Consider the following 23,713-nt stretch of genomic DNA (forward strand, 5'->3'; position numbering starts at 1 on the left):
CAGTCTTCTTCTTGTCCTTCCACTGTTTTTGGGTCCACGTGGTCTGCAGAGTTAGGCCTGGACGCTTTGCGTGCTTCAAAGGGGATTTTGGTCTGCTTCATGTCAGTTCTGCCCATCGTGCTCTCTGTAGTGGGGTAAATGTAAAAATGTAAATTGATACTTGTATAGCGCACTACTCACCCGCAAGGGTCTCAAGGCGCTTGTACGAATACCGCTGTGGAACCCATCCTGGCTTTCCCTGTGAGGTGTCCACTCCTGGGCACCCCCAAGGTGGAGGCCAGGCATCCTTAGCGTTGTGGGGGCCGTTGTGGAGATTAAGCAAGCTATTGCCCAGAGTTGCAGAGTGGGACTCCATGATTGGAATAGGCACCGAGGCGAGAATTATCAGGTCCGTGGAATTTTTTGAGCCCAAGACCCGCCAAGGCGGGGAATTGAACCCTGGTCCCGGGCTAGACCTCTGCATCAGGGTCTGCCGCTCTAACCATTGAGGGGGTGGATCTCTGTGAGTTGTCGTTTAAAAAAAAAAATGTTTCTCCTATTTTATGCCCCTTCCGATGGCAGCAATACCGTGGGTCTCAGCCCTTTGTGAAACAGAGTAATTGGAGCACCGGAGGCCTGTCTCAAAATGACCGCTCCTGTCCTTCGCCTCGCAGCCTCTCTAAGGCAGTATGGGAGGGTATGGCAGCTGTCACAGATTCATGTTCTAGGGCTTCGCCACCACTCGGCGCGGTCAAGAATCGTGGGCAGTCTCTACAGGATAGAGGATGGGACCTCTCAGCCTAAGCATCCCATCATTCCAGTCCAGGGCCGTCTTCAATCACCCTCCGCGCGGTGGGCGAGTAGGGGGGGGGGGCACACCGTCAAGGATGGGCCGTCCAGCGTTATCTGCCCTTGTTGTGCTTATAGGAATTGCGGTCCCGTCCCCACTGCCACCATGACCCCGGGAGCGAGCCCGACTCAGTGCCCGAGTGCTCCCTGCTTTATGCGCGCTCTCAGTTCTAACTGTGTCCCTGGATGGCCCCCGGTGGTGGTGTCAGTTCATCAGACCCCCCACACCGGGCAAGAGATCGCAGTGACTGGGTGGTACTGTCTGGCCCAGCAATCCAGTACGTGTAGCGCTGCAGTCGCATTCAAGGCTTCCTCCCCACGGCACCTCACCTCGGGTAATGATGTTGCGGGCAAGGTGTCTCCCACCACTGGGACAGCGCCACCGGTGATATCCGCTCGCTCCGGCTGCATCAGGACCTGGGCCTACACTTCCGCCTCAGGCCACGGACTTGCATGAGTCGCGGCGCCGCCCGCTCACTCCCGGCCTCCAGCGAGGTCTCTGCCACGGGGATGACTGGCGCTACCCCGCCTCTCTAGCACCACTGGCTCAGGAATCAGCGCCGCAGCAGGACCGCTAGGGGTTCAGATAGCGATTTAGCCCAAATTAGAGTCTGAAGGTCGACTCAGGTTGGTGTTGTAGGATTTTTTGGCGCCCAGCTGGCGAGAGCCTTACTGGTGTGCGGCCATCTTGGTTGCGCTCCACCTAGCGCCCCCAAGTTTGGTGGATAATGTTGATTGTGGGGTGCCCTGTGCTCTGTCATCATCTCCATGTGAGTTCTCCTGCTTTTCAGAGTGTGCAGACAGTTGCGAAGCATTTGTTTGGAGGCGCCCTATAACTAGTTTCTACGCAGAGGGCATATGAAGTTCGCGGGGAGCATTTATCAGTGTGTTGCAGAGCCTCCTGCGGCTGACCTGTGGCAGCAATATGATTTTTTCTGTAATTGCTCGCTATCTTCTCTGGGTAGGTTGGGGCTGTTCTCTGGTTTTACTTTTGTTATGCTTAATAGGCGCCTGTAATTACCGCAATGTGTTCATTGTCTTCTTCAGGGGTCAGAGGGCCTTGTTTTATTTTTTTGCAGAGTTCATCCTCTGGTCATGAAGGGGTCAGCCTTCTCCCTGCAGATGTTAAGCTACCTAAGTTCAGGCCGACCCCCGGGCTTCCTTTGCTCACCTTGGGCTTCTGTGCTACTGCACCAAGGGTGCTGGTCGAGGAGTAGGTAAGGCCAAAACTTCCTGGGCTGCCCTCTGGTTTGTCCTGCCCACCAGTATGCTACCTTGAACTCCGGCACTGCCCAGGTTCTGCACCCAGACGAGTATGTTCTCCTGCACCTTACACGTGCCGCTGTGTGTGGGCCTGGGCCCGGACAGACCCCCATGCCCGGTCTTGTGCCGTTGCAGACAGTCCTACATCTCGCCTAGTCCTGCATCCCCTCCCTTCTGCATTATGTTTGCTATATTTTGTGTGGTCCCACCTTCTGTCTGGAGTGGTGGACTGCTGAGCGGCATGCAAGCATTTTTTTCGGCCCTGGACTGGCGCCGTAGGCCATGGAATGATCCCTCAGGTCTCACAGGTCTCTGTCCGGTTGTTGTGCTGTGGTGCAGACGTTGCCTCCGGTTTCCTCCGCCACTTGGGTGTGCTACCTCTTTGAGTGTGGAATGTCTGGATCACAACTACTGCCTCTGGGCGCCAGTGCCCAGGGCAGGTGCACGAGAATCGATGCGCCCTGCCATGCCCAGTTAATGTGTTGATCCAGGTGCTTCAATAGGGAGTTCTTCCACCGCGGCTGTCACGAGGGCCTCGGGTGTCTCGCCTCAACTAGTGCATGGATCTAGGCCCGTACTGGCCCCCCCGGATCCCGTGTCACCTCATTCAGTGACAATGTCCCACTGCTCAAGTAACCACATGCACCTACAGAGAAGGTCATGGCGTTCCCGACTTCCCTCTGGCCACTCTGGCTTGATGGGGGGCTTTTCCCCCACATGGCAACCAGGGGCGTAGGAGACACTAAAATTCTGGGGGGGACAGGGACAACCTTGTGGACTTTCCAGTGACCCTATACAAATCACCGCCCGTTAAACAAATACAATCGCATAGATCTGAAGTGAAATATTGAGAAAAGCAGGCATGTCGTCACAGTTAGCATGTATGCTTTATAGTTATTTACATTCACATAGTAATCAGACCAAATGTTAAGAAAGCATGTATATGAATCTTGCATCTTCATGCACCAAGCAAACAAAGGTCGCTGACTTCGGGTGAGGGCGTCATGTTTGCAAGTGCATTATGGTTTGAAAAGTACCTGCTGCTGCATTTCTGGTCTCCAGCAATTTTCAGGCAACAATAAAAATGTGAAGATAACTTCTGGGATTAATGTTCTTTATTGAGAGAGATCAGAGGTTTGGCTATTGGAAGTGTTGACTCATGGTAACGTAGCCACTGTGTGTTAATATGCCTGCTAAAAAGAATGTGTACCACGCAGATCACAAAATGCATATAATGTAAATAGGTTAGTGAGTTACTGCTTTTGTCTGAGAGGTTATTTTGCTATTTGCAGTTTATCAGTTAAAATACTAACATTGAACAGTGAGCTATTAATCGTCACCAAAGAGCTGCATGAAAAATGCAAGGTATAGATTAGAACATTATGATTTTTCCCCAGTCTTTCATTATCCTAATGTTGGAAAATGGGTTCATTAGAATGGAAATCAATTCGGATTATTAAAGAGAACCCTCAACCATGGTGTTATGTTTTAAATTCTGAGTGTGTGCTTCTCTAGTGTTGCAAAGCCATCCTGTGCCCTGGGCACTCCCCAATGTGTTGCTGTCCGGTACTGGTGGTACCTGACCGACTGACCCTGGGCTCTGCCTAACCAGGCCCAGGGCCAGGGCCAGTGCTATGCTAAAAGAGACACTTAAAAATACAGTCAAAACATTTACATACACCAGGGTGCACTATGGGGTAGGGTACCCCTATGATTGGCATGACCTCTCCTATAAGGCACTAGTACATAACAGGGCATGGGGATTGAAATTACCTTTAAGTCCATAGTATATATTAGGACATGGCAGTTTAGAGGCCAGCAGCCCTTCCTGCACTTGCATGAGTGAACTGATGAAGCCTGAGGTCAGTTTAAAAACAGGCCTGTGTTGCAGGACTGCTTTTAAAATGCAAATTGAGCCCAAACTTGACTTTTGGGTGTGGGGCACTTACAAATTGATAAACTACAATGTTGGGGTATATTGGGTATCCCCAGGGTTTCCCCCAGGTGTCCCAGGGGTGGGGGTCGGGTATCTACAAGGATGACCCGTATAAAATGAGTTTTATATGCCCTGGGTTTAGTGAAATTGCACATCTCACTGCCTATATTGTAGTAAAATCCTTCCCAAAATCAGCTTTTGTGTTAGGAGCACTGTGAAGTGAGGCTCTGCAGTATTTTGATATAACTGGAACCCCTAAAGTCTTTCCTAGGTATTCCAGGGGTGGGGGTTCTGTAGGTATAAGCAGGGTCCTTATATTGGCCCTGGTATTGGCGAAATTGGCCAGTTCATTTTTCCATTGTAGTTCTCCAGCCCATGGGTTAAGATTGCAAGAGGTTATTAATAACTGTAGAAAGGAAAGCCATGCAACTAGGATTAAAGGACTCAGAAGAATGTTAATTATAAATGCAACAATGTGGTATTGTTGAATTTATTCTAAAATGTACAAACAAGAAGTTATAAGACTTTCTTTTCTGTAAGCCACAATTCAGCCCTCTAGTGCTCTGCCTTGATTGGTCACAGGTAAGTGGATTAGACTGGCTGTTTGAAGAGGTGATAAATGACCCCTGGAGTTAGGAAGCCTTTCTGGGAGGAGAGGTTGCTGGGCATGGGAATGCCAGAGCCAGGGGGAGGGGTAGTAAATAATGCTCAAGTGATGGAGGAGACAAGCTGTAGAAATCGCTTTCATTTACACCTCTTCTCCCGGCCCCACAGCCGGATGGGGGGGATTAAGGAGGAATTCCCAGATGTAAGGGGAGTAAACCTAGGTAGATTAAGCCATCCTGTAGGCTGGTTTAGTTAGTTCTGCTCCCTCTGCTGGAAAATCAGCCATGATGAATTTTGGAGAAATTGTGCTCTGTGTGAGAAAATAATGCCACACTTTAGAGGATGTGGTCATACCCTGGAGCGTTGCCCCGCACCTCATTCGACAGGAGTGACCTCCTTCTTGACCCAGAAAACTTGGAATAAGTATCTGAGAGGGACAGAGCCTCTCAGATGATGCTGCTTCAAACTTGAGAGAAGAAGGGTCCCTGCTGAGGAGTTTGATTTGCACCAATCAGGCCCTGGACTCTGAAGACTGTGCCTGTTGCACAATCTGGAATTATAGCCATGTTGACTACCTTGCTTCAAAAGGACTAAAGAGAGCTCACCTGGACCACCACCACCAAGAACCCCCAGCCTGGAGAACTACGAGTGAATTTGTAAGACTTTTGTCGTTGTGGATTGTGGGAACGGAAGCCCCTTTCAAGGACCATCTTGGAGATTCCAGACCCTTGGATTAAGTTTTGGACACTTTGAGACCATTTGGAAAACTTCAGAAAGAAGGTCCAGAGGTTTGGAGAAGTTTGGAGCAACTTTGGAAAAAAACTCCATAAGTGGACCGACTCACCCTGGCTAGCCAAACCGGCAACCATCAACCATGAGTTGGCCTGCCATCCAGGTTCCTCCTGCTGAAAAGCTCCAGGAGTCTGACTTCCAGAGTTTGATTGAGCGTATGCGGAAACCCAAGCTTGCAAACCCTCAGCGAATCCGGCCTAGTGAAAAGCATTGAGGGACCCCGCAAGAAAAAGCTCAGTAAAAGTTCTAATTCCGAACGTAGAAAAGGTGACCGGGACCAACCACAAGGGCCAAGCCACCCACCATCAACTGTGTGCCAGCCTGGATCCCTGGCTCATACCGCTGGAAAGCTCCGGAGGTTAGACTTCCATAAGTTTGACCGGGAGCTCGTCGCAAGGCAAGCCGGCGAACCCTCACTGAATCAGGGCTGGCTGAGAGCTAATAGGGACCCCGGAAAGAAAAGCTCCAGAACAGTTTATAAGTCAGAAGGTAAAAACTTTGACCGAGACCTACCGCAAGGAGTAGTCCCGCAGGGCTTCATCGCGGTAGGCCTGAAACTTTGACTTTGAGCAGGTCAAGCGTGACCAGATGTACCAAAAGGGGCAATACATTTCTATGTGCTATTTAGTGCTAAATCTTTAAAAAGTCATAATCCCGGTTCCCTACATTGAATTTCTTTCATTTTAAAGAGAAAAATATTTCCTATTTTTATAAATTGGTGTTGGATTATTATTGTGTGTTGTGTCTTAATTATTTACTGAATGTGTGTTTTTAAATGCTTTACATACCTGTCTTTGAAGTTAAGCCCACCTGCTCACAGCCAGGCTACCAAGGGTTGAGCATGGGAATAATTTTCGAAGACCGGTACTGAGCCATATATTGAGGTAGTGGCTTTATTGCTGGGGACAGTTATACATTTGACCCTACTATTAACCCACTTTCCAACATCCAGACCAAGCACTCTTAAACAATACTGTCTACAAGTATGGATGACATGTGACTCCTACACTCTGTAGTGTTATATAACATTTCCTATATACAGATTTACACACCTATGATTGACTGCCTTTGTGTAGTGTGAGTGATGTAAAGTGCTGACATGCTGCACTGGTATGAGTGGCGCTATATAACTACTTAAATGCATCTGAGGTCGTAGTGAGGGAATCTGTGGCGGAGCTGAGTTGTTAAATACCAAGGTTGTCTATTTGATTTCAGCTCCTGCCTCCTTCATCCACCAACATACTCTCCCTCCACATTATCTCACTCTTCCAGGTTCTTTCTCATCTTTGCTTTCTCCCTTTTCTCTCTTTTCCATATTTCCCTTCCTCCTTCTGCCCACAACTCGTAAAGCCTTTCTCTCTCTTGTTTGGTTTTACAGTCTTATGGTTTAAATAATATACCGGTCTCTAACAAAGAATGCAGTTGGGCCTCACCTGCAGACACCAATTTAAATTAAGCTTCATTAGCTTGCAGCTCACAAAGGAAATGCCAGAGTGGCTAATTTGGCCCTTTCAGTATTGTATATTCTTTCTGAATAGCCGAAAAAACCTTTTCTCTCCTTTCTGAAAGACACAAGGATCCCAGCCTTCTCCCTTCCCCATAACGTCGCACAGAAACATTACATATGACCAAAAATAAGGGCCACATGGTAAACTTCATCTCAAAGTCCCTGCCCCCTTTCTACTCAAAACTTAGGGACTGATTATGATGGCAGGCGGGCCTCAGTCCGCCCGCCTTCAAATTGGGGAATGGGACTGCTCGCCTACAAAACGGCGGCCCCACGATAGGCATTACAATGCGACCGCCACTACAGCATTTGCTAGGCCTATCTTTTACATTGCTGTACAAAAGGGGGTGGTGATGGACGGAGCATCTGAACCAATCAAACACTCTCACCCAGTCAAAATATCTGGGTTTAATCCATCACCGTTCTTTAGCCCACTCTGCCACCCCAGTTCAGACATGGCTATATGCAAATCAGTCTGACCCTGTGCCTCATGGGAACAGTCCAGCCCGAACTGCCAAGCCATGCCTTCCCTAGACCGGAAACAAGCTTCCGAGGACCGGTTTCTGGCATTACAGCCTTCTTCAGCCCGGCTTGCTTGAATCCAGTGGCAAAGTGAGCAAGGGACTCACGTCTGAGCATACCCTGCCACACTTATGGCTGCCAAAGCGGTACAAAAGGGGGTGGTGATAGACGGAGCATCTGAACCAATCAAACACTCACACCTAGTCAAAAGATCTGGGTTTAATCCATCACCGTTCTTTAGCCCACTCTGCCACCCCAGTTCAGACATGGCTATATGCAAATTAGTCTGACCCTGTGCCTCATGGGAACAGTCCAGCCCGAACTGCCAAGCCATGCCTTCCCTGGACCGGAAACAAGCTTCCGAGGACCGGTTTCTGGCATTACAGCCTTCTTCAGCCTGGCTTGCTTGAATCCAGTGCAAAGTGAGCAAGGGACTCACGTCTGAGCATACCCTGCCACAATTATGGCGGCCAAAGCAGTACAAAAGGGGGTGGTGATGGACGGAGCATCTGAACCAATCAAACACTCACACCCAGTCAAAAGATCTGGGTTTAATCCATCACCGTTCTTTAGCCCACTCTGCCACCCCAGTTCAGACATGGCTATATGCAAATCAGTCTGACCCTGTGCCTCATGGGAACAGTCCAGACCGACCTGCCAAGCCATGCCTTCCCTGGACCGGAAACAAGCTTCCGAGGACCGGTTTCTGGTATTACAGCCTTCTTCAGCCCGGCTTGCTTGAATCCAGTGGCAAAGTGAGCAAGGGACTCACGTCTGAGCATACCCTGCCACACTTATGGCGGCCAAAGCGGTACAAAAGGGGGTGGTGATGGACGGAGCATCTGAACCAATCAAACACTCACACCCAGTCAAAAGATCTGGGTTTAATTGATCACCGTTCTTTAGCCCACTCTGCCACCCCAGTTCAGACATGGCTATATGCAAATCAGTCTGACCCTGTGCCTCATGGGAACAGTCGAGCCCGAACTGCCAAGCCATGCCTTCCCTGGACCGGAAACAAGCTTCCTAGGACCGGTTTCTGGCATTACAGCCTTCTTCAGCCCGGCTTGCTTGAATCCAGTGGCAAAGTGAGCAAGGGACTCACGTCTGAGCATACCCTGCCACACTTATGGCGGCCAAAGCGGTACAAAAGGGGGTGGTGATGGACAGAGCATCTGAACCAATCAAACACTCACACTCAGTCAAAAGATCTGGGTTTAATCCATCACCGTTCTTTATCCCACTCTGCCACCCCAGTTCAGACATGGCTATATGCAAATCAGTCTGACCCTGTGCCTCATGGGAACAGTCCAGCCGAACTGCCAAGCCATGCCTTCCCTGGACCGGAAACAAGCTTCCGAGGACCGGTTTCTGGCATTACAGCCTTCTTCAGCCCGGTTTGCTTGAATCCAGTGGCAAAGTGAGCAAGGGACTCACGTCTGAGCATACCCTGCCACACTTATGGCGGCCAAAGCGGTACAAAAGGGGGTGGTGATGGACGGAGCATCTGAACCAATCAAACACTCACACCCAGTCAAAAGATCTGGGTTTAATTGATCACCGTTCTTTAGCCCACTCTGCCACCCCAGTTCAGACATGGCTATATGCAAATCAGTCTGACCCTGTGCCTCATGGGAACAGTCGAGCCCGAACTGCCAAGCCATGCCTTCCCTGGACCGGAAACAAGCTTCCGAGGACCGGTTTCTGGCATTACAGCCTTCTTCAGCCCGGCTTGCTTGAATCCAGTGGCAAAGTGAGCAAGGGACTCAGGTCTGAGCATACCCTGCCACACTTATGGCGGCCAAAGCGGTACAAAAGGGGGTGGTGATGGACGGAGCATCTGAATCAATCAAACACTCACACCCAGTCAAAAGATCTGGGTTTAATCCATCACCGTTCTTTATTCCACTCTGCCACCCCAGTTCAGACATGGCTATATGCAAATCAGTCTGACCCTGTGCCTCATGGGAACAGTCCAGCCCGAACTGCCAAGCCATGCCTTCCCTGGACCGGAAACAAGCTTCCGAGGACCGGTTTCTGGCATTACAGCCTTCTTCAGCCCGGCTTGCTTGAATCCAGTGGCAAAGTGAGCAAGGGACTCACGTCTGAGCATACCCTGCCACACTTATGGCGGCCAAAGCGGTACAAAAGGGGGTGGTGATGGACGGAGCATCTGAACCAATCAAACACTCACACCCAGTCAAAAGTTCTGGGTTTAATCCATCACCGTTCTTTAGCCCACTCTGCCACCCCAGTTCAGACATGGCTATATGCAAATCAGTCTGACCCTGTGCCTCATGGGAACAGTCCAACCCAAACTGCCAAGCCATGCCTTCCCTGGACCGGAAACAAGCTTCCGAGGACCGGTTTCGGGCATTACAGCCTTCTTCAGCCCGGCTTGCTTGAATCCAGTGGCAAAGTGAGCAAGGGACTCACGTCTGAGCATACCCTGCCACACTTATGGCGGCCAAAGCGGTACAAAAGGGGGTGGTGATGGACGGAGCATCTGAACCAATCAAACACTCACAGCTAGTCAAAAGATCTGGGTTTAATCCATCACCGTTCTTTAGCCCACCCTGCCACCCCAGTTCAGACATGGCTATATGCAAATCAGTCTGACCCTGTGCCTCATGGGAACAGTCCAGCCCGAACTGCCAAGCCATGCCTTCCCTGGACAGGAATCAAGCTTCCGAGGACCGGTTTCTGGCATTACAGCCTTCTTCAGCCCGGCTTGCTTGAATCCAGTGGCAAAGTGCTGCTGGCTACATCACCAGTCGCAGTGTAAAATAAGCATTTACAATGCAACGGTCTCTCCTTTGCAAAAGTTAGAGCTATTGGCATTGTAAATGACAATTTTTTGGGTTTTGAAAACAGATAAATAAATGGCATTGTCATTTACAATGCCAATAGCTTAATCTCTCGCAAATGTGAGACCTATTGCATTTGCACCCACACATACACACAGAGCCACACACACACACAAAGGCACACACACAGAGCCAGCCGCACACACAGAGCCAGCCGCACACACACACACACACACACACAGAGCCAGCCACACACACACACAGCCAGCTGCGCACACACACACAGCCAGCCGCGCACACACACACAGCCAGGCGCACACACACACACAGCCAGCCACACACACACACACACACACAGCCAGCCGCACACACACACACACACACACAGCCAGCCGCACACACACACACACAGCCAGCCAGTCGCACACACACACACACACACACACAGCCAGCCGCACACACACACACACAGCCAGATGCACTCACACACACAGCCAGCCACACACAGCCAGCCACACACACACAGAGCCAGCCGCACACACACACACAGAGCCAGCCGCACACACACAGAGCCAGCCGCATACACACACACAGAGCCAGCCGCACACACACACACAGCCAGCCGCACACACACACACACACAGCCAGCCGCAGCGAGTGCGAAACAGAGAAACCCCGAGAAATATATATATAGAGCGAGAGAGCACGTGAGATAGACCAAGGTTGTGTGTGGGATGGCGATCCTGTGAAATTATATTTATACAATATATATAAATATATATAAATTGAGAGAGAGAGAGAGAGAGAGAGAGAGACTATGATTGTGTGTGGGACGGAAACCCTGCAAAATTCTATTTATAATATATATAGAGAGAGAGAGAGCGCACACAGTCGATGAGGGGAAACGAGGGAGATGCAAAAGAGGGGGGGAACGGGCGAAATACACTAGAAAATGGAGATTGAGTGTGACAGAGGGATCGAGAGGGAGGAGAGAGAGTGAAAGTGCGAGAGTGAGGGGGTGGTAAGAATACGAGGGAGGGAATAGAGAAGGATGTGGAGAAATAAAGGGAAGAAATGGAAAAGACAGACGAAATGGAGACAACGAGTGTGTGAGGGGAAAGCCTCAATGTGAACCGGTGTGGAATCAGGTGATGCGCCTAGCTCTCAAAAGGCAAACCACTGAATGCAAGCGCTACAAGCAAGGGCTGAGCGTGAAGCCTACACCCACACCATTTAAAAGTGTTTTTTGTTTTATAATGGACCTGTGAGTTTCAGGTGCGTGTCCCCCCTTCGCGCTCCACCTCATCCTTTCCACCAACCCACGATTCGTCGACTGGCCTCGGCTTCACGCCGCTTTACCCACTGCTCACCATCGCCTCTGCCGTGTTTCACCTCTCGCTTCTACAATCGTGATCCCCACTATCTCTCTCGGCAGGGGCCTCCTCTAATGTCGCCCCCTGCCCTGCCGCCACTGATCGCTCCCCACACCTCTTCTCATTCTGCCGGACTGGAACTTGGAAGGACCCCACCAGGCACTGTAAAGCCCGAACTCGGCTGTGATGTGCATTACCTTACATCCTTCCTTTATTCCAAGCGGGACTCATCAGATGTCCAGTGTAAGAAGGACATTTGAGACGGGCTTTCAGACAGGGATGGCAGGCGTCCAGGTACACTCGGATTATTCAATCTGTCGAAATCAATGATTATTTCAAGTGCAATTAAGCACTCTCCCCCCACCCGTTCCGTGCGGTATCCCACAGAGGACGCGAATACCTGCCCTGAGACGGGCAGCAGGGTCGCCAGAGCAGGAGGCTGGCTAGGATATGGGGGGCAGCAGGGTTTAGTTATGGGATACCCCCCCCCCCCCTGGCTCGCAGCGCCAGGGACAGGGCCTCCGAGCTCGCATCCAGACTGCTGCATGAAAGCCACAGGCAGACAGACAGAAAGACAGACAGGCAGACAAACAGGTAGGCAGGCAGACAAACAGGTAGGCAGGCAGACAGACAGACAGGTAGGCAGACAGACAGACAGACAGGCAGGCAGGTAGGCAGGCACACAGACAGGCAGGCAGGCAGGCAGGCAGGCAGACAGGTAGGCAGACAGACAGGCAGACGAGAGGCCTAACAAGTGATCTACTGTGGACAAGAGGGATTACCGCTCATCGCCAGCAGAGGTGCTGTGAGGTAGTGCGGCTGTGCCACGCGTAGCAATGCCTCTCATTCTCGGGGTTCGGATTTCCCTCTAGCACCCGCCGTCAATACAGGACTTGCCCTTTAGAAATTAATGCAAACACGGCGAGCAACCCATTCTTTGGCCACACTTCTGGGTGAAAATGACTGTATGGCATGTATTGAAACCGTGTACACGTGGATGCCCTCCAGCCTGTCTGACCCAGCTCACTGGGGCGTTCCGGCTCAGCCCTGCAAATGCCACCTCCCATTGGTACCCAACTCGGGACACGCGGCAGGCTCGCGCGTCCTTTGGGCAGGTGGGCCAGCTTTGAAGCCCGCTTTTACTAATGCGTGCCCCCCTTACTAGCCGAGATACATGCCCCTGCGCTGCCCCCCCAGCACAGGCAGTGCCTTCCTCGTGGAAGCCCGGCACTCCCAGTTGGGCCAGGTGTACCAGCGCTCACCTGGAGGGGAGGGGCGAAGAATCAGGAGCCCAAAGGTGGGTGCAACACTTAGTGCCCCCGACAGAAGCCCGGTCCGACCGGGAACTCTTGTACACCACTCCTAACCCCTGTCATCACTGACCCTGCGAAGGCCCTCGCCAGGGCTCACGCTAAGAGGCAGCGCCCCCCGCCCGCCGGGAGAAGTCTCCACACATGGGCCTCCCGCAGCCAGAGTGAAACACTTGATGCCTGGGCAAACCTCCCGTGGTTCGCAGGGACGGTGGCCGGGGGGCAGTGGCGTGGGAGGTTGCAGCATAGCGCGGGCGGCACACGGACAGCGGGAGGGGGGCGGGAACGGGCAAACGGACAGCGGGGTGGGGGGGCAAACGGACAGCGGGAGGGGGCGGGAACGGGCAAACGGACAGCGGGAGGGGGGGCAGGAACGGGCACAAGAAGGCAAGAAAAATAAAACAGCACTCACCTGAACATCTTCCGGCGGCAAATGATCAAAATATGGCGTCCCAAAAAAAAAATAACATCCACCCACCGCTGGAATGACGTCACAAAGGGGCGGGATGAGAAAAATTTGACGGAAACGCCCACGAATCGCCTCGAAGAATGACCGACGCCTCTCTCTTCCAATGGCTAGCCTCCATTTATGGAGCTAGCCAATGGAAGACAGAGGCGGGACACAAGCCACATACTATTCTCAAAAGATTTTGTCTGTGCAAAACGCTGCTGCGCAGCTTTCGACAGGCGAAACCTAAAAAGGGACATCTTACATATATCACTGCACTATGTGGCAGTGCCACATGGTGCAGTGATATGTAGGGGGGCATAATAGGTGCCCCCCAGGTCCCATGTCTGGGGGCCGGGAGTGAAGGGGTCTGCTACGGGCCCCCAATGACCCTTTCCACCAGCTTTTCTATGGTGGGTGAATCGCCATGGATAGGCTGGCGGGTAATTGGACATCGTAATCCCTACTGCGGTGCCTGGTAGACACCACCAGGATTGTAGGAACTACAAGCCCTTCCGCCGCACAGGAGGGCTCAAAGAGCCCGTTCGGTGCGTGGTGATCTGTCGTTCCGACTGCCAGGGAACCGCCCACTATTGTAATATGGCGGGCGGTGATGCAATCACTGATGGCGGTGGGACCATCACCGATGGGTGATGTGGCCGTCCCACCGCCATTATAATCACCTCCTAAGTTTGGTGTGCATGCAAATCCTACATTGCCAACCCCATGTAAGTTGCACTACTAGTGCTGAAAAAGGCCAATGGAGGCACCAATGGGTGAGGTGGACTGGCCTAAAGGGTCTTGTGACCTCAGTGACAGAGTCATTGTCGCTCTATTGTGTACTTCTTCATATACCTCCCTGCAAGACTGGAGGTGAACTGCATGGATTGTGGTGGACAGGCCTTCAAGGTTAACTCACATATGCCACCGTTAGGGTCCACCTGCTTGTGCTAAGACACCAGGGCTTCTAAGGTCTATCGGGCCTTCTAAGGTGTAGCATCGGAATGTGCTCTGTCAGGAGAGTGGTCTGGTGGACTGGTCATGTAGGCTGAACATGGTTTTCCAGTTCCAAATTTGGCAGCTCTGGCCAGAGTGCCACATCTTCTCCCACACTGAACACCATACTGCCCCACTGGGAGAAACTCGCACTGCCTTCAGCTACAACCCAATTGTGCTGCGACTCAATTCAAATTATGCATTAGACAAGAGTAAAATGCTGCCTGAAAATAAGTAATAACACCCTGAAAAAAGTAAACACGCATAGGGAATGAAAGGATGAGCAAAGCATGTGAAATGTAAGCAGAAACAACATGGTCACCTTAACGGTTTTAAACTCATTATTCAGAAATCAGTAAGTGATTTTGCCTGATAAGTTCTGGACATGACTACAGAACCAGGAAGGGGCCTGTTTCAATCTCCATTGCTTATATCCTTACAAAATGTAAGCAGTTTGGTTTAAAAAGAACACATCCCTAAACACAGAGCTTCAGTACACATTTTATAAGCTAAAATAATTAAAACAGTGGAAAACGATCATATTAAACGTTTTCCACTCCACCCATCAACCAGGTATTGCAGTCCCTTTAGGACGGGTGCACTTCCTCACCCTTGGAAAACAATGTTGTTCAAAGAAAGAAGATAAAAAGAAAGTAGCGCTTCATTGGAAAACGCTGTAAAGTGGCGCTAAGGTGCGTGGGTGTAAATAACAATCTGGCCTGTCTGCTGACCACTCTGTATTGCTTTATTTAGTTATTTAATTATTTTTCTTATTTTGATACTTTTTTCTCTCCGTCCCGAGGTTGTACTTTGGAATAGAAAACGGTCAGAAAATGAGGACATTTCCAGCCAAAGTGTTCTGCTCGTTTTTGGATCCATTTAACGAGGGGAACAAATAAAGAAAAGGTGAGGCAAGAGAGAGTACGTAACAGCTGTCTCTTGAAATCAGCACTTAAGGAGGAGCGAGACAGAGACAGAAAGAGATGGAGGAATAAAGAGAGAGAGAGGGGAGGAGGGCAGCTGCCAGAGGCAGAGCAGGAGAAGCGGACACTGTTCTTGCCTTCTCTGGGCATGAAGGAAAAGAGACAAGAGTTTGTTTTCCTTTTCTGCCCCTTCCAGACCGGCCAAGCCTTACTGCAGCATAACAAAGGAGAAAGAGGGCGGGTGGCCTCTTTGACTTCAGGCTGGACACAGGTCAAGTGCAGGGCCATTAGGTAGCGCTTTCGCACGCTAATGGCCCTGCGAATAACAGAAGGGAGAGGGGAAATTCTTTTGTCCCCTCGTCCCCCCCACCCTTGTCCCCCGTGTCCCCCCCACTTAAAAATCTGGGGGGATATATCCCACGCGTCCCCCACACTTCCTACGCCCATGATGGCAACAATCCTGACCCCTGGGCATTATCACTCTGACAATCCTGCTCCTCTCGCTTGTAACCATGTATGAGCCTTTGCCCGAACCGACCCTTTTGCCCCTGTCCTTTGTCTCCACTGCACGTCGCAGGGGTGATCGGCTTCTCGCACTCCTCCCTATGCGGCTGTCGCTGTGATTTACTCAGTCTCGCCTTCAGTCATAAGCGTTCAATCAATCAATCAATGCATTTGTAAAGTGCGCTACATACCTGTGAAGGTCCCAAGGCGCTGGGGGGGCCGGGGGGGGGGGGAGGATGCTACTGATCGAAGAGCCAGGTCTTGAGAAGTCTTCTGAAGGCCAGCAGGTCCTGGGTCTGTTGTAGGCTGGTAGGGAGAGCGTTCCAGGTCTTGGCGGCGATGTAGGAGAAGGATCTGCTGCCGGCAGTGGTTTTCCGGATACGAGGAACTGTGGCGAGGGCGAGGGTGGTAGAGCGGAGGTTGCGGGTGGGGGTGTGGAAGCTGAGTCCGTTGTTGAGGTATGTTGGTCCGGTGTTGTGTAGTGCTTTGTGTGCGTGGGTGAGGAGTTTTAAGGTGATTCTCTTGTTCACGGGAAGCCAGTGTAGGCTTCTCAGGTGGGGTGTGATGTGGCTGTGTTGGGGGACGTCGAGGATCAGTCGCGCCGAGGCGTTCTGGATTCGTTGTAGTCGTCTCAGGAGCTTGGTTGTTGTTCCTGAGTAGAGGGCGTTCCCGTAGTCGAGTCTGCCGGTGATGAGGGCCTGGGTGACGGTTTTTCACATGTCGGGAGGGATCCATTTGAAGATCCTGCGGAGCATCCGGAGGGTGTTGAAGCAGGACGCGGAGACGGCGTTGACTTGCTTGGTCATGGAGAGGGTGGAGTCGCGGATGAACCCCAGGTTTTGTGCGTGGTCGGTGGGTTCCGGGGCTGTGCCTAGCGATGTGGGCCACCAGGAGTCGTCCCAGGGTGATGGGGTGGGTCCGAGGATGAGGACCTCCATCTTATCTGAATTCAGCTTCAGTCTGCTATCTTTCATCCAGTCGGCGACAGCCTTCATACCTCTGTGAAGCGTTGATTCCCTCGGTGATATTCAGCTGCTACATCTGCACCAGACAAATACTTACCGTGATCGGTTGTTCAATCGGGCCGGATAACTAAGATTTTTCAGGATAATCAAGGGTTTGGGGCACGGAGCTCTTGAGCCTTGTTTCCATCTTGGCTTGTTAGTGACGCCCCCCAGTAAAATAAATATTTATGAGTGTTTTCTAAGTGTATGAAAGTTGCTTTTCAGTGTATGTGTGCGCTTATCATGTGTTTTAAATTTATACATGCCTTAATCTAGAAATATATATTTAGGATTACAAAACCACAACAGAGAAAACTATTACAGACAATCACCCACAATAAAAAGACGTTGCAAAAAGAAGTCTGCAAATGTCATGTAATGTCAATATTGTTTTTAAATGTTAAGGTCACTGGGCTGTTTGTGTTATAAATAAAATGAGGTATTTAGTTTGACTATGGTTCTGGTTAGTATTAAGCCAGTAGTTAGACTAAATATTACATTTGCAATCTGTTTAGTGTCAAAGTGAAGATTACACATCAGATGTGTTAAGAATGACTCTAGCTTAGTTTTAGTGTTAAGTAGTTAGAGGTCTGGGTTAAGGCACGGGGTATAAGATGGATAAATGTTATGGTATGCTTACAGTTGGGGGAAGGTTTTGGGTACATTGAGGCTACAGCTTAAAGTGATGTTGGACAAGGGCTAGCAAAAACACTATATCATATTTGTAGTTTAATTTATTGAAGCAGGTTTGTTGTGCAATACCAAGTAAGGCAGTAGTTGCATTTCTAACACAATACAAACCCTATGACACCCAAATGCTTGAGAACATGAAACATTTCATAAGACCAAACATTTACAAAGGTCATGTCTACAACATTTTCACAAAATGCAAAAGCTCTACATCCAGTTTCAGAGTGTTAGGCTACAGATTGCCTAATTTGGAAAATTGATTGGGAAAAAGCCATCCCACCTGATCAAATTGACGTTTAAAGCATTTTAAGGTTTTAATGAGGGCTAAAGTTTATAAGTCTTACAGTTGTGTAGGGATGAAATGACACTTTCAGATTTCTTATAGCTGGCACACATACTGATGTATGGGTCAGAGTAAGAGTCTAGCTGCCAATGGAAGCAAGATTTGTCTGAGAGTCATTTAAAAGATGAGACGGTTTGATTTCATAAGACATGTAGCCTGCAGAATTTTGCTCTAAAGTGGATTAGTCTTCTGCACTAGACATATGGGATAATTCGAGACAGACAGAATGATTAACCTGGGTAGCCATAGACAATTTATCACAAAATCAAACTCTGAAACATTGACCATTGACCATTGCCCACAATCAGGAGTGCAGTTTTAGTCTCAAGAAGGTTTATTCAGTTGACATGAATCCATGATTGCATTTGATTTGTCCAACATTTTTCTGTATAACTTTAAAGTTCTTATTAACGTTATTAGAAAGCCAACGTTCACTTGAGTGCCATGTTTTTGATTGTGCTATGTTATGTTAATATGTTTGTTTAACGCTCGATTTCCCGATGGGTTTCTTGGTGCTGCCTTGAAGGAAAAAAACTGCCATCGAATTTAATGCTAAAGTTCGATAGGGGCAGGTGGGTTCTAGAGGATTGCACTGCCAGGACTAGTCGCAAAGGTAACCAGATATTGCCCACCATAGATGGTCACCTGCCACATGACCATAAAGTGAAAAATGTATTCCAAAAAGGGTATGAGAGGCAATATATATACAGTGTACATCATACAGTATATTAAAAAAAAGAAATAAGGAATTCTACGTTGTTGTTTCTTGTCTTAAGGTGTTTTTATTAAAGATGCACTCAGTTCTCACAAGCAGACAGCCCAGTCATGGGCTTCTTCAGGGCGATAGCATAGAGTAGTCAGTTCGCCAGGTAATTAAATTCAGGTCCCAACTCTAATCTTGTTCGCGTCGGGATTTAGGATGTATAAGGAATTGACCTCTCAGGTAAAAGGCAAAGATGGTCCAATAGAAATGAGAATTCAAGTATCAGTCTCTCAATAGCTATTCCATAGTTGAGATACTCAGTTTTGGAATGAAGAGCTCCATGTACGAGCCGTGTCCGGCGTTGTCTTGTCCGGCAGAGACAACGCTGGAAACCCACCCACACCCACGGACCACGTACGCAACCTTGGAATTGTCCTGGACTCCAAACTCAAAATGGACCACCAGATCAACTCCGTCACATCCTCCTGCTTCCACACCCTCAGCCTCCTACGCAAGATCTTCAAATGGATCCCCTCGAACACAGAAAGACTGTCACACAAGCCCTCGTCACCAGCAGACTAGACTACAGCAATGAACTCTACGACGGGGTCAACAAAAACCTCACCCGCAAACTTCAAAACATCCAGAACGCCGCAGCCAGACTAGTCCTCAAACTGCAACGACACTGCCACATCACCCAGCACCTGCGCACACTCCAATGGCTCCCCATCGAGGCAATAATTACCTTCAAGATTCTCACCCACTCACACAAAGCCCTCCACAACACTGGATCAGCATACCTGAATAGCCGACTCACATTCCAAGCACCCCAAAGGACCTTACGATCAGCCCAGCTCTCCTACCCCTTGGTCCCTCGCACCAGGAAGTCCAGATCGGGAGGCCGCTCTTTCTCCTTCCTCGCGGTCAGAGCCTGAAATGCCCTCCCGCTCCACCTCAGACAGACATCACTCCCCACCTTCACGAGGGACCTCAAACATGGCTGTTTGATAGACCGCCTCCTTGATGGACCGGACCCTGCGCCTCCCCCCAGCGCATTGAGACCCTGACGGGTGGGTAGTTGGACTCAACAAACACATGATTGATTAACTTAAAGGGCAACATAGAAATGTTTCCCTTATGCAGTAAAGTAAATTCAAGCACTTTTTGCTCACCAATCTATACAAGGAAGCTATACAAGTCCATAATAATGGTCCATTTAATAATAGGAAATACACAATTCATATTGCATAATTTTTATTGATTTCATACATAGGTTCTTGTTGCCATACAGTTGCTTGTAGCCAGTAGCTAACATGTTTCATCCTTTAAACAACTTTCTCAGGGTTACAGTTAAAATATTCACACATAATATAGCTACAAATATAATACAACATATTCAAACTTCAACAATATCATTTCCAGAAAATATACCATAGTACGATTTTTTGCCATAGATATCAAAATCCTCAAATATTGTATTAATCCCAATTTTCCTTGTTAGCACAAAATCACATTGCATGTAATCAGAATATACACTGAATCACAATTATCGCTCTCTACCCTATAATTTTTTCTTACTTAAAATGATCATGCTGACTTCAGAATTTTTCTTAAACATTCATATTTTTTGTTATTGCACCACTTGTGATTTTACAAACCGAGTATTGCCAATCATTATTTCATAGAATACCTGGGTTTACACATCACTTCTTTCACAAACTTCAAATTGGATCTGCAATTTTCATTTTATTTTATGACACTCATCCACCCCCTCCTCAAGGTCCTTTATGCCTGCAACCCCCTGCACAATCCTCCTGATATTTTGCAGGCTGGATTTCCAGGCCAATAAAACTGGGTAATTTATGTCCTCTATCCTGAACCTTCTAGCATTTTGTGCCTTTGGGTAACAGCCTGCTCCCCACTTAATGTTTTTATTCTGGGCTTATAACACTGAGATAGTTTTAAACATGGGACTGGAATGTATTTAGCCTCTCAAAATTGTACTCTCTGTGATTGTGGTTTATGGTGTAAAAAAAAGGATAAACTAAATATTATTTGATGATTGAAAGGCTCAGTGTTTACACACTTTGATCATCTGGATTAAAGAACTCTGGGCAGCCATAAAAGTAGTTTCCCTCTAGGGGATACTGCTCTGCCTGACTCACAATGGGGTGCTAGGAGAAGTTCAATTCTGGGTTTGTGCGCGACAACTAAGCATGGAAAAATAAAAGGAACTCCTTGAGGTAATAGTAAAAGAGACCTTCAGCCTGATCTGGGTGTCAACCTAATACAGGTACATTTTGAATCAGTGATTGGCGAACAAAACTCTCAAGAATTTACATATAGCAACTGGGAACTACTTGAATGAAGCTTGGTTGGACACTTCAGGTTAGAGGGAGAATTTGAGGTCTAGAGTAACACATCTGGATTAGCTGCTGATAACAGCTGATAATCCTTTAAGAAGGAAGAGAGCCACAGAGGAGCAGTTTCTGCAAAGCACATGTGTTGTTAGGATGAAGAGGGAGATGAGAAGCACGTATTAAAAATATTAAAAGTTGCAGAGAGGACCAAGAGGATCACAGGATTGTCTGTTGTCATAGACACGTGAATGCAGTTTCTGCTCTGCATCAGAAAATGCAGATTTGGTAGGAAAGCTAGGGATGGTTGGGTGTTTATTTTTAAGGGCATAAAAAGTGGTTCTTAACTGTTTGGCTTCTTTGGACCCCCACTAAATTACTACTGAAAGTGGGTGTCCTCAACCAAAACAATTTCTCTGATTTGATACTCAAAACGATACACAAAAATACAGAAACAAGCATGCATTAAATACAAACAGTAATTATTACATATTTTATTTAATTCACAATAAACACATATGAAAAAATCGAATATTTTAACAGGAAGGTTGGAGTTTTTCAAGGTGTGGTTTTATTTCTAAAAAAACTATTCGATTTGCTAGACTCTAGTATTTCACTTTTTCTGTTTCGTTCCTAAAGCATGTTCTCCTTTTCTCTGCGTATAAAAGTGCCTCAATTAAGGACATCAATTGTCAATACTAGATTGTATTTGCTGTACTTGTGCTGCTCCTGCAAATCAAGCTAAGGATAAAAAATTAATTTTAATCCTCCTTTTTCAAATTCCTTCTCCTTTACAGAGAGTTTTAAAATCTGTTTTTACATTTCTACTCTTTTATGTATGTAAACTTTTTTTAATAAGCTAATATAATTTACTTTTCTTAACAGTCACAGTAGGCAACGTAGACTTCCAGGGAGCCCCAGGTTAAAAACCACAGGTCTAGAATGGAGTTTGACTTCTCAAATATTTTCGTGCAATATTTTTCTGCAAGAGGACTTTAAGTGTTGGTTTAGTGGTTGCTAATTTCAAACATCTACACTTTCCATCGGTAACCATCTTTAACTGTTACTGTCTCACTTTATTACTCAGGGATGTCTTAGCAACAATGTCTATATCAAGATAATGTGTCTGAGAAAGCCAGTCCTAAAAAATGCATCATGGTTGGATCTGAAAATCATCATTACTCAAATGCAATACTGCTGACCTCTATTGTTATCTTTATTTGTCCAGTGTTTCATCTCAGCGTTTTTTCCCACAAAGTGGACTGCAGTTGGCTTATCGTGTATATGAACTTGTAAAATATTCACTATAAGCAAGTTGCGGGATTAGCCAATAACAATCTCCAATCCTGGTCGCAATGAACTCAAGTTCTTCAGTTTCCTTTCCATTTCTGAGGTGAAGTTGTTTATTCCCAGCCTAGGAGGAAAAGGGGAACATTGAAGATTACAAACTGGATATTTCTGAACTACAAAGTCATCTAGTTTAAAGGTCATTAGGGTACTTTAGAAACAGATGAACTCTCCTTTAAAAATGTACAAATCTCTATTTTTTCAAGGGAGACTAACATGAAGGGAACAGCGAGGAGATTGTGATAGAGCTCTGGAGTTGTTGCTGATAATCTCATATCACCTGTAGCCACATTGCCATATTCCTTCAGTGTGAACATCCGACTCATTTAAGCAACTATAAACGTTGTACAATTATACTGAGTAGCAATAACTCTTTTTACAACATCCCAAAGCGAGTGGAAGGATTAAATCAGCATATGTGCATGATTTAATGGTTTGGTTTGTAGAGGACAGGGAGATAAAGGTGCAACTACAAAATTGCCTGAATCCATTTAATGGTCTATATCTGTAAAAGTCGACCATACCCTGTCAGGCTGGCACTCTGCACAGTCAACACACAATGGATCCAGGGGTGTCACCACATGCCCCGTTGTCTGCACCCAACACCAGTCAGATGCTCAGTCGACAATTCAGTTCTGGCCCAAGAAAGCCACCAGAGCCTACATCTACCTGGTTCCTATTCAATAACAAAATGGCCCCATTAACTTTACAACAGGCATAACAACATCTGGGTATCTGCAGATCCAGTGAAGATGGAGTGGCGAAAACATCACCTCAAGCACGGGGGTAAGCTTTGGGAGCTGGCTGAGCATCAACAGATAGTGTGCTTTTGATGAAGTTCCCCTTGGCTGAGCAATGTGGTGTGCGTTTTGGTATTTGAACAAAATATGGAGTTGCGAATATCAGGAGACAAAAATACCAGGGGAAAAAAAGTGTTACAAAAAATTGGGATGCAAAAATATTGTTGTTCAGGTAAGTAATATCGTTGTTAAGAATATCATTGTTAATACCGTTTTCAATAATATAGTTGTAAAAAATATTGTTTTTAAATTATCTTAATGTGTTTTAGTTCATATATTAATTTATGTGTTACTGTTTGTAAAATTGTTAATATTTTTAAATATAGTTTGCAATTCTAAGTGATTTTGAATTTAATTGCTAACACTAATTTATAGTGTTGTAGCAGGTTGCTAGGTTTGTAGGGGCATAGGGTAGGAAAATAATTAAGTCTTAATTCATTAACAGTTATTAATTTTTGTATAATTTACTGGATTATTAATTATGTAAATTTAGTTTTAATTTGATTTCTTAGTTATATTATGTTGCAGGCTGTTGTGTTTGTAGGGGCATAGGGTGGGAACTTATTTAAATAATAATGTATTAACAATTAATTATTAATATATTAATAATTATGTAATTCAATATTAATTACATGAATTGTGTGATAATTATAT

At 47.5% G+C, this 23,713-nt stretch overlaps 1 protein-coding gene across 1 annotated transcript in view; it reads right to left on the reverse strand.

The window, feature by feature from the left end:
- Positions 1-21,393: 21,393 nt before the first annotated feature.
- Positions 21,394-23,713, reverse strand: part of LOC144798401 (NACHT, LRR and PYD domains-containing protein 3-like) — a 546,600-nt gene continuing 544,280 nt past the window's right edge. The window contains exon 10 of the mRNA XM_078669258.1: positions 21,394-22,326. Within this exon, the coding sequence (XP_078525384.1) occupies positions 22,236-22,326 (91 nt within the window). The 3' untranslated portion in view covers positions 21,394-22,235. The remainder of the gene's footprint in view (positions 22,327-23,713) is intronic.

Source organism: Lissotriton helveticus, chromosome 12, assembly GCF_964261635.1.
Source record: "Lissotriton helveticus chromosome 12, aLisHel1.1, whole genome shotgun sequence".
In the NCBI taxonomy this organism is placed as follows: domain Eukaryota; kingdom Metazoa; phylum Chordata; class Amphibia; order Caudata; family Salamandridae; genus Lissotriton; species Lissotriton helveticus.